The sequence below is a fragment of the Vicia villosa genome, linkage group LG1, assembly GCF_029867415.1.
Source record: "Vicia villosa cultivar HV-30 ecotype Madison, WI linkage group LG1, Vvil1.0, whole genome shotgun sequence".
Classification (NCBI taxonomy): domain Eukaryota; kingdom Viridiplantae; phylum Streptophyta; class Magnoliopsida; order Fabales; family Fabaceae; genus Vicia; species Vicia villosa.
In genome coordinates this window covers 79737810-79753708 of record NC_081180.1, presented here as the reverse complement: position 1 = coordinate 79753708, position 15899 = coordinate 79737810, and the positions used below count along the sequence as shown (strand labels likewise).

Below are 15899 nucleotides of genomic sequence, written 5' to 3'. Positions count from 1 at the left end.
GACAAGAAGGCAATTGATTTCAAGTGGGTATACAAAGTGAAGTTGAACCCAAAGGAGATGTAACTAGACACAACGTTATACTTGTGGCGAAATGATTTCTTCAAAAGGAAGGAATATATTTTGATAAGTTTTTGCTCCTGTTGTTAGGATCTAAACAATCAGGTTGATCGTTGGTCCAGCAGAAATGAACAGTTGATGCATATTCCAGATGGATGTGAAATGTGTATTACTGAATGGCCCCTTAGACTTAGCATACAGTGTGAGTATTGTAAGTAGATTCATGCACAAGTCAAAGGTATCACACCTAGTAGCGACGAAGAAGTCCTTAGAGATCGAGGACTTTAAAGGTGATCTTAACAAGGAATTCGAAATGTGTGATCTAGGTGACATTTCATATTACCTTAGCATTGAATTCTACAAAAGTGGTAGAGGTTTGATGATGCGTCAAAAAAGATATGCAAGTGAAATTCTCAAGAGATTTGAGATGGAAGAATGTAAATCGACTTCGACACATGCAGAACTAAGACTACAATTGTCAAAAGACTCAGATGAAGATGATGTCGACCCAACCCAATACCGAAAACTTATTAGGTCATTGAGATACCTTTGTCATACAAGGCCTGACTTAGCATACATTGTGGGTATGGTAGGTAGATTCATGCACAAGTCAAATGTATCACACCCAGTAGCGATGAAGAGGATACTAAGCTATCCTAAAGGAAATCTTGACTATGGAATTTTGTTTCCTGCAGCTGATAAAGAAAAAGAATGCAATTTAGTAAGATACACTGACTTAAGTTGGTGTTGTGATGTTGAGGATCGAAAACCCACAGCTGGCTATGTGTTTATGCTAGGTGGTGCACTAGTTGTTTCGAGTTCGAGAAAAGAACCAGTAGTGGGACTATCATTATGTGAAGTAGAGTACATATCTGCTTCTCTTTGTGCATGTCAAGCAACATGGACGGTGAACTCGGTTGAAGAGATTACACGGAAAGATCATGGAGCAATTACCATGAAGATCGACAACATGTCAGCTATCAATCTGACGAACCCGATAGCACATGGTCGAAGCAAGCACATCAAAATGAGGTTCCATTATCTTCGAGACCAGGTAGCTAAGGCGAAGCTGAACTTGGAACACTATAGAACTGAGAATCAAATTGCAGATATCATGATGAAAGGAGTGCATGTTGAAGTATTCATAAGACTAAGAGCTATGATGAATGTAAATAACTTAAACATAATGAATTAAGTGGTGTGTTAAATTGTAATTCATCGTGTCGAAGCAGAAATGTTGTTCGCGAGAATAAGGATATGTCGAGTTGTGTTAGTTGTCGAAGTGTCGAAGCAGGTTGTTTCACACAGTATTTCGACTTAGGTCTAAAATAAATATTTTAGGCTTTTGTAGTTTTGGGCTTTGCCTTAGGGAGAAAGCAACCTAAAACTATAAATAAAGGGAGCAAACTTTATATTAAAATGAATTTGTATTTACAAAATTTTGCTGTTGGAAAGTGAAGAAGAGAAAATTTTCACAGTTTGTGAATAGAGGGACAGAAAATGTAAAGTGACAAATATTTTTAAAGAGAGTATTATTTATTCGATTTTTTAGCAATAATTAGATTTTACAATTAAAATACGTCAGTAACCATATTTCTAAAAAAAGTACGCAAATAACTAAGTTTTAAATATAGATTAAGTGGACACGCCATATAACATACATGCATGTAAATTTTAAAGGGATGTGCTATAGGAGATGGCACGTTCTTTTGTTTTTTGGAAGCCATCTCCTATGACACATACATGTAAATTTAAAAGGGATGCACCATATAAGGTGACACATAAGTTCATTTTATTTTTTGGAAACCGTCTCATATAACATCACCATTGCACCTCATATGACGCTTTACATGCCTGTGGGCTTTTCAGAAACTAAATGAACTTATGCGCCATCACATACGACACATTCTTTTAAAATTTACATGCATGCATCATATGCCATTGTCCACTTAATCTAGATCTCAACATTTTTTTAAACATAGTCATTGTAAAACTTTTTATTACTAAAAAAAATTCTTATTGAGGTGTTTGAGGGCAATTGAGTAACAACTCATAGTCCAACATATTCATATGCTTAGCCTTGTTAAATGTATATGAATGCTAGAGCTTGCAGTAAATATTGGTATTATTATGCTAAACTAACCCACTCTTTCTCGGATGTGGATTCTCTAATTTTATTGAGAAAACAAGTTAGAAGATTTGCTTCCCTTAGTGATATAAATAAACTCTACTTAATTATTATAGGAAATTTATTTATCCACCTCCCTATGAGGTCACCTCCAGCGAAAACCCCACTTTACCCCTGCTTCGGAAATGCATTTCTGAAGTATTTTTTTTTTAAATTTTTCCAGATTTCGGAAGTGCACTTCCGAAAAAATCCCAAAAATTGGAATTTTGATTAATTCGAAGATGCATCTCCGAAAAACAAAAAAAAAATTAAAAATCCCAAAAATTAAAAATTTTAGGATATTAATTAATTCACAATCATAAATTTGATATAATTTATGAGTAATGAATAATAATAATTATATATTTTGATATAATTTATGAGTTATGAATAATAATTATTATATATTTCTATTATGATTTATATTTTAAAATTTAAAATAATTTTAATTAAAAAAATTAAAATAATTTCACTTACAAAATGAGTTATAATTTTTTATTTATATATTTATATATTTACAGAAAAAAATTAAAAAACTGAGTGTTTTAATTTATATATTTATATAATAATTATAATAATTATTATATATTTATAAAAATTATTATATATTTATATATTTATATATTTATATATTTATATAATAATTATTATATATTAATTATAAATATATTTAAATAATAATTATAAAAATTAAAAAAAATGAGTGTTTTAATTTATAATAATTATTATATATTTATATATTTATATAATAATTATTATATATTTATATATTCCACTTACAAAATTAATAATAATTATTATACATTTATATATTTCTATTCTGATTCATAATTAAAAATGAGTTATAATTTTTTATTTAGTTTAAAAAAATTAAAAAAAGATTTTGTCTTAATTTTATTTAATGAATAAATTTTATATTTAATTCTATATAATTCAAAATTAACTTATAAAATTAAAATGTTTTTGATTTATATAAGTTAGAAAAATAATTTTTTAGTTTAGGAAATTTTGATTCACCTTAATTTTATTGATTCAGCTTCATCCACCTTGATTTTATACCTATTAATTATATTGATTCACCTTAATTTTAATTTTTAATAATTATTGAATTCTCTCGGAAGTGTATATCCTAAACATTCCAAGATCAATTTGGTCTTGGAATATTTGGGATATGCATTTCCGAAGACACCTCTCTCCCAAAAGGGTGCTTTCGGAAATGCATCTCCGAAAGTTAAAAAAAGGAGTGTTTTCAGAAATGCATATCCGAAAACACTTTTTTTTCATGTTGTTTTCGGAAGTGTATTTCTGAAATAAGACAAATTTTGAAAAAAACAAGTGTTTTGGAAATGCATTTCCGAAGTAAGAGTATTTTGGATTTTTCACTAGAGGTGACTAAGAAAGTAAGGAGGTGAGTAAAAAAATCTCCTTATTATATTTTTTTACCCTTCTACCATTTCACTAAATTTTCCAAACATCCATGCCACTCACTTAAAACTCTAAGTTGGATCCCACTTGTCTCACAATTATTTTAATCTACAGTGATTTTCTCTGATGGTTTAGAAATTTAGTCCAATTTATTTTAAATAATAACATTTTCTAACACATTGACTTTACAACACAATGCTAACACAAACAATGCTAACACCGAACCGATGTGTATGTTCTAAGTGAGTATTGCAAACACAAATTGATATTAAAAGTTGAGATAAGGTTCACTTTATCTTTGAGTTAGGTTGATTGAGACGACAATGAAAAGATATTATGCAACAATGAGAGAAACAAACTGCGTTTATTTAATTATAGTACACAAACATAACATAGTAGTGACTGGTAGAGTGATACATAATCACCACAACATATTTTACATACCACCACATATTTTATATTCTACTAGTAGTACTTATAGTACTACTAGTCACCACCACATATTTTACATTCTACTTATGGAACTAAACAAAACGCAGTAGTAACAAGTAGATGAAATAGGTAGCACTATTATTTGTTCCCAGCATGAAGGCCACTAAAGTAGCCTTGAGGATTGCTTTCGAAAGCTCCACGAGATATATATGCTCCTCCACCTCCAGGAGCTTTCATTGAACCACCACCACCACCGCTTCCGCCGGACCCTTTGCTTCCAGTTCCACCACCGCTGGACCCTTTGCTTCCAGTTCCACCACCTTTTCCACCGCCACCACTACCACCTTTTCCTCCGCCACCTTTGCCACCCATGTTTCAAATGATTGCAAATACAACTTCAAAGATAGTAAAAATTTTCTAAGAAAAGGATAGTACAAATTAAGGCAGTAAAATTGGTTCACTATTTATAGATGAAAAGTGAGGCAGGTGAAACGTTTACTCTGAAGTAATTAATAATCGATGATGATAAACATGAAAGCTTAATGCCACGTGATCATTTACTTAATGCAACGTGTTCGGATAGATTATATTTACTGTTTGAAGAATGACGTTTGTGGCAGTATAAACTGTAGTTATAGATATGTATGCTGATAGAGAGTATAATTTAATATTTAAGTTTATTAGGAATTTATATAAGTTGTAGTTTTATTTGTATTGTTAGTTATTTGGGCCTTTATTAATATTTGGGCTTTTTAATTTATTACCCACTAGTAACATTATATATTGTAGTCTCATAGAGACATTGAGAATCAATCAAAGAAATGAAAAAGTCTTTATTTTATTAGTTTAGTTTATTTGTCTCTTTTATTTCTCTTAGTTTTCCTTAGCTTGTTAGGGTTCTAAATCAGCATCCTAACATTGGTGCTTTCATTCTTACACTCAACCTCTTCTATGGCATATTCTTGCTACATTCCATACCAACAACAACACAACACCTTCATTCCTCCATCCGAATACCAATATCCTACATGTTCCTACCCATCCATAAATCCTCCATTTTCAACCTTCATTCCATACCAACAACAACACATCATTTCTCCTAACATACCTTTCACTACCCCATCACAAAACTTCTCTTATAACCATGGATACACACCACATCAACAACCACCATTTACCTTGCCTTCCACAACAATACCACTTTCAGGATCTCCTCCATACACATCATATACACCTTCACAGAACCCACACATTTCATACCAACAACCTCAAAATTTCAATTCACAATCAGAAACATTTTATCAAGATTTGGAAACTCTAAAACAATATTTGATTGAAACTCATGAGTTATCAACCAAATATAGAGAAGAGTTGAAAGAACAAATCAAAAATATTTCAGATTCATTAAAAAAGACACAAGCAGAACTCAAAGAAAAATATATGTTCAAGAGGTATGCAGCAAAACAGACAGAAGAACAAAAAAAAATGGAAAGTTCTGGTTCACAAAGAATTTTTCCGGCGAAATTTCCGGCGACAACTCCGGTGAAATTTCCGGCGCTACCTCCGGCGAAATTTTTGGCGACGTCATCTCCGGTGATATTTCCGGCATCACCTCCGGTGACTCTTCCAAAGACAAATCCGATATCATTTTCGGCGCTACCTCCGGCGGAATTTTCGGCATCACTTCTGACATCTCTCCCGACAACAACTCCGGCGACTATTCCGGCATTTTTTTCTGCAAAATTTTCTTTGTTTTCTTTGACAAAAAAATATCCATTTTCAGAAAAGAAAACACCTTCACCGACAAAGTCAGATCTGTCACTGGAAAAGAGAATATCATTGTCGAAACAAATAGCAAAATCACTGTTGTCTTCTCCGAAAAGACTTTCGGCAGCCTCTCTAACAACAATTCCGGCGATAATTTCGACGCCGGCTCCGGTTCCATGTTCACCACAGAAGAAACCTTCCTTTTGGTTTTTCATATCTACCTTTTTTCATGGTAAATACAGTTTTCCTTTTGATCCTGGAGGAATTATTAGTATTATTATAGATAATGAAGTTTTTAATAATGTAAGCTTTTCTATTCTTATAACAAAAAAAGATGGAAGAAAACAGAAGAAAAATAAAAAGGAAGAAGAAGAGAGAAGGAAAGAGGTGTTTAAAAAAAAAAAAAGAATTTGTGATTGGAGAAATGATACAATTGGTGGGTTGAATAGTACGTTAGTGTTTATGATACACCACACAATTCACATGCTGCCAGCAAATATCTTGGATTCTTTTTTCAAATGGCCTCCCTCCACAAAACGTGATGACAGCTTGCACACCACCTTTATTGGATTCCTTTCTAAGAATTTCTCCACCCATGATAACAACATATAAGACAAACTTGAGTCTTTCATCATCAATTCTCAATTATCACGTGTCAAAATGTTTTCCTTCCCCCAAATTAATCATGTTAAGTTACTATGCAAGGTGGACTCATCAATATGATATAGCTCAAAGAAAAAAAAAAAAAAAAAAAAAGGAGTTGGTTTTTATATAAAACTAATATTGTGATTTGGTATTAATTTTAGAACCTTGAGGACAAGGTTCAAGTGGACCCCGCGGCAATGATAGAGAGTATAATTTAATATTTAAGTTTATTAGGAATTTATATAAGTTGTAGTTTTATTTGTATTGTTAGTTATTTGGGCCTTTATTAATATTTGGGCTTTTTAATTTATTACCCACTAGTAACATTATATATTGTAGTCTCATAGAGACATTGAGAATCAATCAAAGAAATGAAAAAGTCTTTATTTTATTAGTTTAGTTTATTTGTCTCTTTTATTTCTCTTAGTTTTCCTTAGCTTGTTAGGGTTCTAAATCAGCATCCTAACATATGCATGCTGTAGTTCTGTACCTATCTGTGTCCTATATACAACAGGACTCTATTCGTATTTATCAAACAAAATATCGAAATCTAAATTTGTCAATTTAATGCTTGTATGCTCGTTTGGTTATTAATTTGAAAATTACGTTAGTGGTGGTGTTTGGAAAATGATTAAGGAAAATACTTTTTGTCATCATTTAAATAATGAATTTGAGAATAGCAAGTGTATTTTCAGCCTCCTTTCTCTTTTATATTCCTTATTCTAAGAGTAAAATATTAAAATTATTCTACTGAAGTAAAATTTAGCACTACAAAAAAAGTTTAAATTTGTCAGGTGAAATCCACCTGCAAATGCAAATATCACCTGTAATAGAGTTGGTTGAATTTTGGGGTGAATTCACCCAACAAAGTTAATATTAAAGAATTTGTGGAATGAAATTCACCTGACAAATATTATATTTCTTTTAAAAAATTAAAAATAAAATTATATTTTTATAAAATATAATAATACTTTGATTTAAAAAAATCATAATATTCTGTTTTTAAAAAATAATAATAATAATATTTCATTTATTATAAAAAAACTGTTTTTGATTAATTTAGTCTGACGATTGGGTTTCAAGGAAGTGGAAATTAATACAGACTCTACAATGGTGGTGAATGCTATCAAATCTGGAAAGATTCCAATGCCAGGTGGGTGCTCCTTAGTAAAAAAGATTAGGTGCATGATGGATAGAGATTGGAAAATAGATATTGTCTATTGCTTCCGAGAAGCTAATCGGTGTGCGGATGCGTTGGCTACGTGGGATGCAACCTAGTTATGGATCTTAGAGTCTTCGACGATTGTCCGGAGTTGATTAAGGAGAGTTATGATAGCGATGTCAGGGGTATTGCTACTCCTAGGTTAATCGTAGTGTAGTTTTTTTCTTGGGGGCGTATGCCCTCCCTAGTATAAAAAAAAAACTTAAAACTTCTTATTTTTATTTTTCTAATTTTTTATATGCTGATTTTTGTAAACCTTGCAAATATAATTCAAGGTGTGTTTTTCTTCTCTCTTTTGTAAATAGGATGTGAAATTGGACTGCAGCAACATCAATTTCTTCCCCCTCCGTTGTCCGTGTCAAAATGTCGTCGTCACTGATATCGGATTTTCTCCGTCAAGCCGGCGGAGCTGCCGTCATCGACGGCGGTTTGGCGACAGAGCTTGAACGCCATGGCGCCGACCTCAACGATCCCTTATGGAGCGCCAAATGCCTCATTTCTTCCCCTCACTCTGACCTCATTCGCCAGGTGCACCTTGATTACTTGGAAAATGGTGCAGACATTATAACCACAGCATCTTATCAAGCTACCATTCAAGGTTTTAAGGAAAAAGGATTTTCAGACGAAGAAGGTGAAAACATGCTAAGAAGAAGTGTTGAAATTGCTTGTGAGGCTCGCGATTTGTATTATGAAAGATGTGCTGAGAGTTCTTTGAGTGATGAGATTGATGCAAGAGTCCTCAAGCCACGGATGATCCTGATTGCAGCATCTATTGGGAGCTATGGAGCTTATTTAGCCGATGGATCAGAGTACAGTGGGATTTATGGTGATGCTATCACATTGGAAACTCTCAAAGATTTTCATCGAAGAAGAGTTCAAATTTTGGCAGATTCGGGTGCAGATCTGCTTGCCTTTGAAACAATTCCAAATAAGATTGAAGCTCAGGCTTATGCAGAACTTCTGGAAGAAGAGAACATAAAGACTCCAGCATGGTTTTGTTTTAACTCTAAGGATGGAGTTAATGTTGTTAGTGGTGATTCTATAGAGGAATGTGGCTCCATTGCTGAATCGTGCAACAAAGTCTTTGCTGTTGGAATCAACTGTACCCCACCTAGATTTATACATGATCTTATACTTCTGCTTAAGAAGGTGACTACAAAACCAGTTGCTATATATCCAAATAGCGGGGAAACTTATGATGGTGATCGAAAGGAGTGGATGCAAAATACAGGCGTTACCGATGAAGATTTTGTCTCGTATGTTAGTAAATGGTGTGAGTTAGGGGCTTGCTTTGTTGGTGGCTGTTGTAGAACGACTCCTGTTACCATCAGAGGAATATACAAGACACTATACAACAGTCGATCTGCTACTCTTGCGACAGAGTGACTGCCCCATATTCAGAAAGGAGGTAAATGTGCAAACTATTCTAAACAAGAATGCAAGCACAGCTGCAATTGGTCATGCTCCTACTTTGGGCCGATAGAGGAAGATAAATATGGCTTAGCTGCGCTAATAAAATGGCAGTAACATTTTTTTTCAACACACTCGTTAATTCGAGTGAAGGAGAACGGGTCTAAATTATACTGTGTTGGAAAAATTTATCGGTTATTGTAACTTGGAACATAATTTATCGGTTATACTGTGCACATTGCATTCAACTAGAAGGAAAAGATGTTTCTGCTTTGATTTTCTTTCAATTTTGGAAAAAGAAATGGCCATTAATTAAAAAAAAAAAAAAATAGGATGTGAAATTCTGAAACACATAAATTTACTAAATTATAAAAAATTGTAGTTAATAAATTAAGTCCAATCCATTCATATAAAATTATGAATGAATCCAACCAATTCAACAAAATTTAAAAATTCACTAAAATTTTACTTCCTTATATTAAATCTAATTTCAGAAATTTTAATTAAAAAATCTCACACACACATTAATAAAATAATCAAATAGAAAGGTAACTATTTAATAAATAATAGATAAGTTAATACAAAAACCTCACTTGCCTACCATCCTTATGTTTCCAAAAATAAATTATTAATTAATTAATAAAATAAAATATTCAATTTCAATAATAATAATAATAATTCTCCATTAGAAAATGGCTAAAAAATAACCATTTAAATAGCATTCTTTAAGGTTATTTCGAGAAAAAGCAACTATTTTTCATTAATAATTAATATAAAAAAATTTAATAATAAATTAATAAAAAACTAAACTCACCCCAATACTCACGTTTCTATTTCTATTATTCATATTATTTTCATTAACAAAATTTTGATTCTATGAGACTATGACTTATATTTCTATTATTTTTATTAATGAATTAAAATAGAATAATTTAAAAAACACCACACACTACAACATTGCTAATTAATACATAATAAATTAAATAATAAAAAAGACCATACTGCTCCAAAGACACTCTTTAAGATTTTAAATAAAGAAAGCATTATTAAAAAAATCAATTATTTTAATTTTAAATTTAAATGTATTAAATATAAGTATTTTCAAAAAAAATATACAGTTTTATACTTTAAAAAATCAATTATTTAAATTTAAAAAACATTAAATACAAGTTTTTATTAAAAATATAATTTTTTTAACTCTTAACGATGTATTTCTCTAATTAAAAATTCATTCACCCATTCTTTATGACTCTTTTAAGAAACTTTAAGACTATTTAAATAAAAAGTAACAATTATTAATTAATAAATAATAATAAAAAATGAATAAAAAAAGTTCACTCACTTTTTTACTTACGTTTCTATTTCTATTATTCATATTATTTTTATTAAAAAAATTTAATTCCCATAACTTCTATATCATTTATTTTATTTAATTTATTAAAATAAAATAATTAAGAAAACCTCACTCACCTCAATATTAAAGTTAACAAATAATAAATAAAATAATAAAAAACCCACTCATTCTTTATGACAAAAATTAAATATAACTAATGTTTAAAGAAAAAGTGAATATTATTAGGATTTATTGGACATGCACGGTGAATGTAAAAAATAACTTTACATTGTCGTCATATCATTTAAATAAATTTAAAATATAAAAGTGATTTAGCATAATACAAAATTTTCATTGATTGATAGTTTAAAATTATTTAAGCATTTCCTATTTTCTCATATTATTAATTAAAAAATAATAAATAAATTACATAATAATAAGTTAATAAAAAACCTCATTCACCTACCACTCCAACTTTTCCAAAAACAAAATAAATAAATTAAATTAATAAAATATTCAATTTCAAAAATAATAATTCTCCATTAGAAAATGGCTAAAAAGTATGAACCTTTTTCTCATAAATAATTAGAAAAGTTTGTTAAAAAAATAATTAGAAAAATAATTAAACTAACTAATTAAAAAACATCACTCATTCCACTACACACGTGTCTATTTCAATTATTCATATTACTTTTATTAACAAAATTAGTATTCCAACTATCTCTATTTTTATTAATTAATTAACACAAAATAAAAGTTTAACATCAAATAAAAAATGGTGGAGATTCCGATACCCTTAAATTTAGTTAGGACTTTCAACCAATCAAATATTATTATTCTTTGTCATGTCACATGTATTTTTATTTTATTTTATTTTAAATTAAATTAAATTTTTAATATAATTTACACTAAAAATATCAATACCCAACTTAATTTAATTTCATAGATAGCAAAGAATTTATATAAAAAAAATTAGAGATCATTCCAATGCCAATAATGTGGCTGCCGAGGATCTCATTAGTCTTTCCAATGGTTCCAAAATACTCCATTACCCACTACTACATATAAACCATTTTCTTTAAAATCTTTTTGTTAAAAACCTCATCCACGTCAACGTTTCTAATTACTAAATAATAAAAAATAATAAAAAACCGAGCCATTCTTACATGAACACGACCCTAAATCCACATTCTTAGACACAACCAATAAGAAAAAGTTTTTTTAAATTTATTTTAATTTTAATTTTGGTTTTAATTGGATTCATGGGGTGGTTGAGACTTGAGATTATGAAGGAGAGAGAAAAATCAGTATTTATTTTTTTAATTAATTAAAATTTTGTGATTGATTGTGTGTAAAACAATTTCTTAGTTACGTGTCCACCTAATAATTTTCCTAAAAAACCACTCATCCATTCTTTATGACTATTTAAAGAAAGTTTAAGATTATTTAAAGAAGAAATTATTGTTAAAATAAAAAAACTTCGCTCACTCCAATACTCACGTTTCTATTTCTATTATTCATATTATTTTCATTAACAAAATTAAATTTTTTCACACTCTAAATAATATGGGTCTAAAACCAATATTTTAAAATGTTAAATATGTGTTGAGTACAATCAAAAGCGCCTAAATGATGTCTAATAAACAAGTACAAAACAATACAAATACATGATAAAAACATCTAATAAAAAAATATTACATATAAATAACAACACAACAAAAACATAAACAACTTTTGGTTTTCCAAGTCTTCAAGACACTGTGCTCTTCCTGAGCTGAGCTACCAGAAATATTTAACATGAGATGAGATACAACTTATCTCAATAAAGTTCACCTATCTTACGAATCCACTCGACTTTCAAAGTCATTCAATTAATATCTCAACTGACACTACTCACTTGTGTCTGATAAGGTCAAACAGATAAAGTAGAAGCTTATGGACTTAATATATATATATATATATATATATATATATATATATATATATATATATATATATATATATATATATATATATATATATATATATATATAAAAGAGTGACATTATGCACTTCCAGTGGTGTTGAGCCACTCAGAATCCTAAACATCTACCCGACTTAGTGTATTAATCCTTATGGAATTTTACAATCCATGGGTACTAGGGAATAAGCCTCGTATCATGAGAGAAAGTTATAACGATTACCACGGCCAAATGTATACCATCTGTAGCAACTGAGACTTATGATTACATTTACGGGCTAAGCGTGTAATCATCCATTCTTTACATTCATTATTTCCAAATTAATCCAACATCGAGTCTTTTACCAATTTATAGCTTTCTCACATTATTCTATTTTATTCACACAACATACAACTAAATTAATTAAGTTACATATTTTCGGATACTCTTATTAGTATCAATATATCTTTAGGGCTCATAATTAGAAGCAAGATACTCGTATTATTTATAATCCTTTAGATAGGAATTTAGTCTAATTATTAATTACGACTTTGTTCGGTTGGATTTAGCACACGGTGTACTATTACTAATTACGACCCTTTTAATTGAAATGTAATATGTATAATTAATTACGACTCCATTCGATTGAATTTAGTACTTCACTAGGCTTGTACTAATTACGACTCCTCTTCTAGAAACTTACTCCCTCCATTCTTATATATATAGGATAGATACATCAATTATTTAATGAATCTGAAAAATTAAAATTTGTTTATAAATAAAAATGGAGGGAGTAATATTTTACCCTCTCTTGTCTATTTAATAAATTTCAAATTTTATTAAGAATTATCATTTCTAAAGTTAATTATACACACGGATTGGGTCTATAGTTAATTATCATTTCTAAAGTTAATTATACACGAGGAAACTCCTCCATAAATCACATTTTTTTATTAAAAATTGGGTCTATAGTAAGTGTGTTAAAAAATAATTATGAAATGAACCGAATTGTCAAATCGAATCGAACTAAAGTTAAAATAATCAAACGATTATGTATAGTTAGTGAATCAAATCATATTGTACAAATAGTTCTAGAACCGAATCGAACCAAAACAGTAACTGAACTGAATCGAAATTGAAAATAAAAAAATACAAAAAAGAAGTTTTAATTTTTTAAAAATAAAAAATAAAAATAGTTTAATGGTTTATATCTTTAATAAATGGTTCAGTTTGGGAAAAATTAGCTACTAAGGTTCAGAATTTTGAAACGGTATACCAAACCAATAATTATAATTCAGTTCGATTCTAAATAAACTAAAATAATTTGATTCAGTTCAAATAAATTTGTATTATTATTTGGTTCGACTCGGTTTGATTTTCTCAATAAACTATATATCATGAACGGTTATAGTCTAGAGGATAAGGATATGAGTTTTTCTCGAGTTCGATTCTAAATTAAAACCTAATTTAAGTAAAACAAATTTCTTTTTGCATCTTATGAATAGATGACCATTAGTCAACAAAAAGGCAAAGACCATTAAAAATTGAATTGTGGTGATGGCGTTAATTAGCACTACTAACTTCTATTTACGTATTTATTTAATTTTTTTGGTTTTTGGTATTAATTTGATTATATAAATTATATAAATTATTTAATCTTAATTAAAAGAGATAAAACATCAATAAACAAAAAATGGTCAATACTTAAGCAAACAGATTAACAAAGGAAAGTACTTCATTATGAATCAACAGCAAAGTGACCAACAAAACTAAGAAGTTTAATTCTTATCTACTCCATAACATATTATTAGAAAAAGGGAAATTAAGTAGCTTAATTCTTCTTGTCATCTTCCTCTTGTGCACCAGCAACATTCAAATCAGACTCAGAATTTTTCTTAGATTCTTCAGTTGAAATGTTGGATTCATCTTCAGCAGCAACATCTTCTTTAGTGTTGTTTCCATCTTCAGCTTCAACTACAACCTCTCCTTCAGCCTTGTTTTCAACCTCAGCTGCAACCACAACCTCTTCTTTAGTGTTGTTTTCAACTTCAACTACACTTTCAACATTGTCTGCCATAGTTCAAAATGTTAATAGATATAAAATAAAATCAATAAAAATGGTTTTAGTTTCTCAAAGAAAGGGGAAGTGTGTATAAAATGGAGCAGCTGATTATGGCTTTTTATAGGAGTATAACACAAGTCAAGATTCAAAGATAGTCTCATCTCATAACTAAATGATTCAATTTTCAAGATCTCAACAATTGTGAATTTAAATGTTCTCATATCTAATCTTACTTTCCCCATGAATTGGTTAGCAGGTACTAATAAGTGTTAACCAAATCAAATCCTATTTGGAATTTGAGTAGTAATAAAGTGGACAAAACTAAAACCAGGTTCAGTTCCACTGATTTGTAAAACCATGTTTAAGAAGGAACAATTACTACTTATGAGTTATGATACTTTTTTCGATTTAACTAATTCAATTACACAATTACACATTCAATACATTAAGTATTATTATTTTTTGTTTAGTTAATATAAATAAAAGACTTTAAGCCAATCTTTTACTCAATTTTTAGTATTCCACAGACTTCTTTTTGCGTATCAAGGACTCAAAATATATTATTTCTTGTAATATTTTATATTGAAGAAATATATAATTAAAGTAAAATTTATATATGTGAGAAAGACGTATAATCTTTTATTAAAAAATTATAATATTTTTCTCTACATATTAATAAGTTTATAACTATCATAAAATCATAAAATATGTAAATATTAAAGAAATATTCATATTTAAATGACAATTTATTTTTATTATTTATAAATAAAGATAATAAATAGGTTTTTAGATTAAGGAAGGATAACAAATAGATTCAAATGCATTATGCATATTAATGGTTACTTAATAAAATAACTACATATTTTCTAAATTATTTAGTAAAATGTTTTAAAATTTATAATATCTCTTCCTTTAGTGAATTTGACAAGAGTTGTTTTTTTTTTTTTTAAGTTTGCAAACTTCATATTTTAATATATTGCACTTATTACATGTGTTTGTTTTTGAAGTGAAAGGATCTTGTATAACCTTTCTTTTCTTCAAGATTACTTAGTTCTTTTTCTAGATCTTTATTTTTAATTTCAAGAATGGAAATCCTATCATTTGATGTTGAAATGATTTTTTCAAGTTTGGTCGTTTCTTTAGATAGTTCTTTACATATTCTAAATAAATCATTGTAAGAGAAAGACATATTAAATGATTTTTTCAAGTTTGATCGTTTCTTTAGATAGTTCTTTACATATTCTAAATAAATCATTGTAAGAGAAAGACATATTAAAGTAAAATTTATATATGTGAGAAAGACGTATAATCTTTTATTAAAAAATTATAATATTTTTCTCTACATATTAATAAGTTTATAACTATCATAAAATCATAAAATATGTAAATATTAAAGAAATATTCATATTTAAATGACAATTTATTTTTATTATTTATAA

The 15899-nt window shown here is 28.9% G+C and overlaps 2 protein-coding genes across 2 annotated transcripts; one reads left to right on the top strand and one right to left on the bottom strand.

The window, feature by feature from the left end:
* Nucleotides 1-3994: 3994 nt before the first annotated feature.
* LOC131643293 (putative glycine-rich cell wall structural protein 1) lies at nucleotides 3995-4506 on the bottom strand. Its single transcript, XM_058913484.1, has one exon. It carries the CDS (start codon nucleotides 4451-4453, stop codon nucleotides 4220-4222), a length of 234 nt encoding a protein of 77 aa, XP_058769467.1. The 5' UTR covers nucleotides 4454-4506; the 3' UTR covers nucleotides 3995-4219.
* A 3506-nt stretch (nucleotides 4507-8012) lies between these two features.
* Nucleotides 8013-9429, top strand: LOC131610379 (selenocysteine methyltransferase-like). The gene has a single exon (XM_058882316.1). It carries the CDS (start codon nucleotides 8079-8081, stop codon nucleotides 9099-9101), a length of 1023 nt encoding a protein of 340 aa, XP_058738299.1. The 5' UTR covers nucleotides 8013-8078; the 3' UTR covers nucleotides 9102-9429.
* The last annotated feature ends 6470 nt before the right edge of the window (nucleotides 9430-15899 follow it).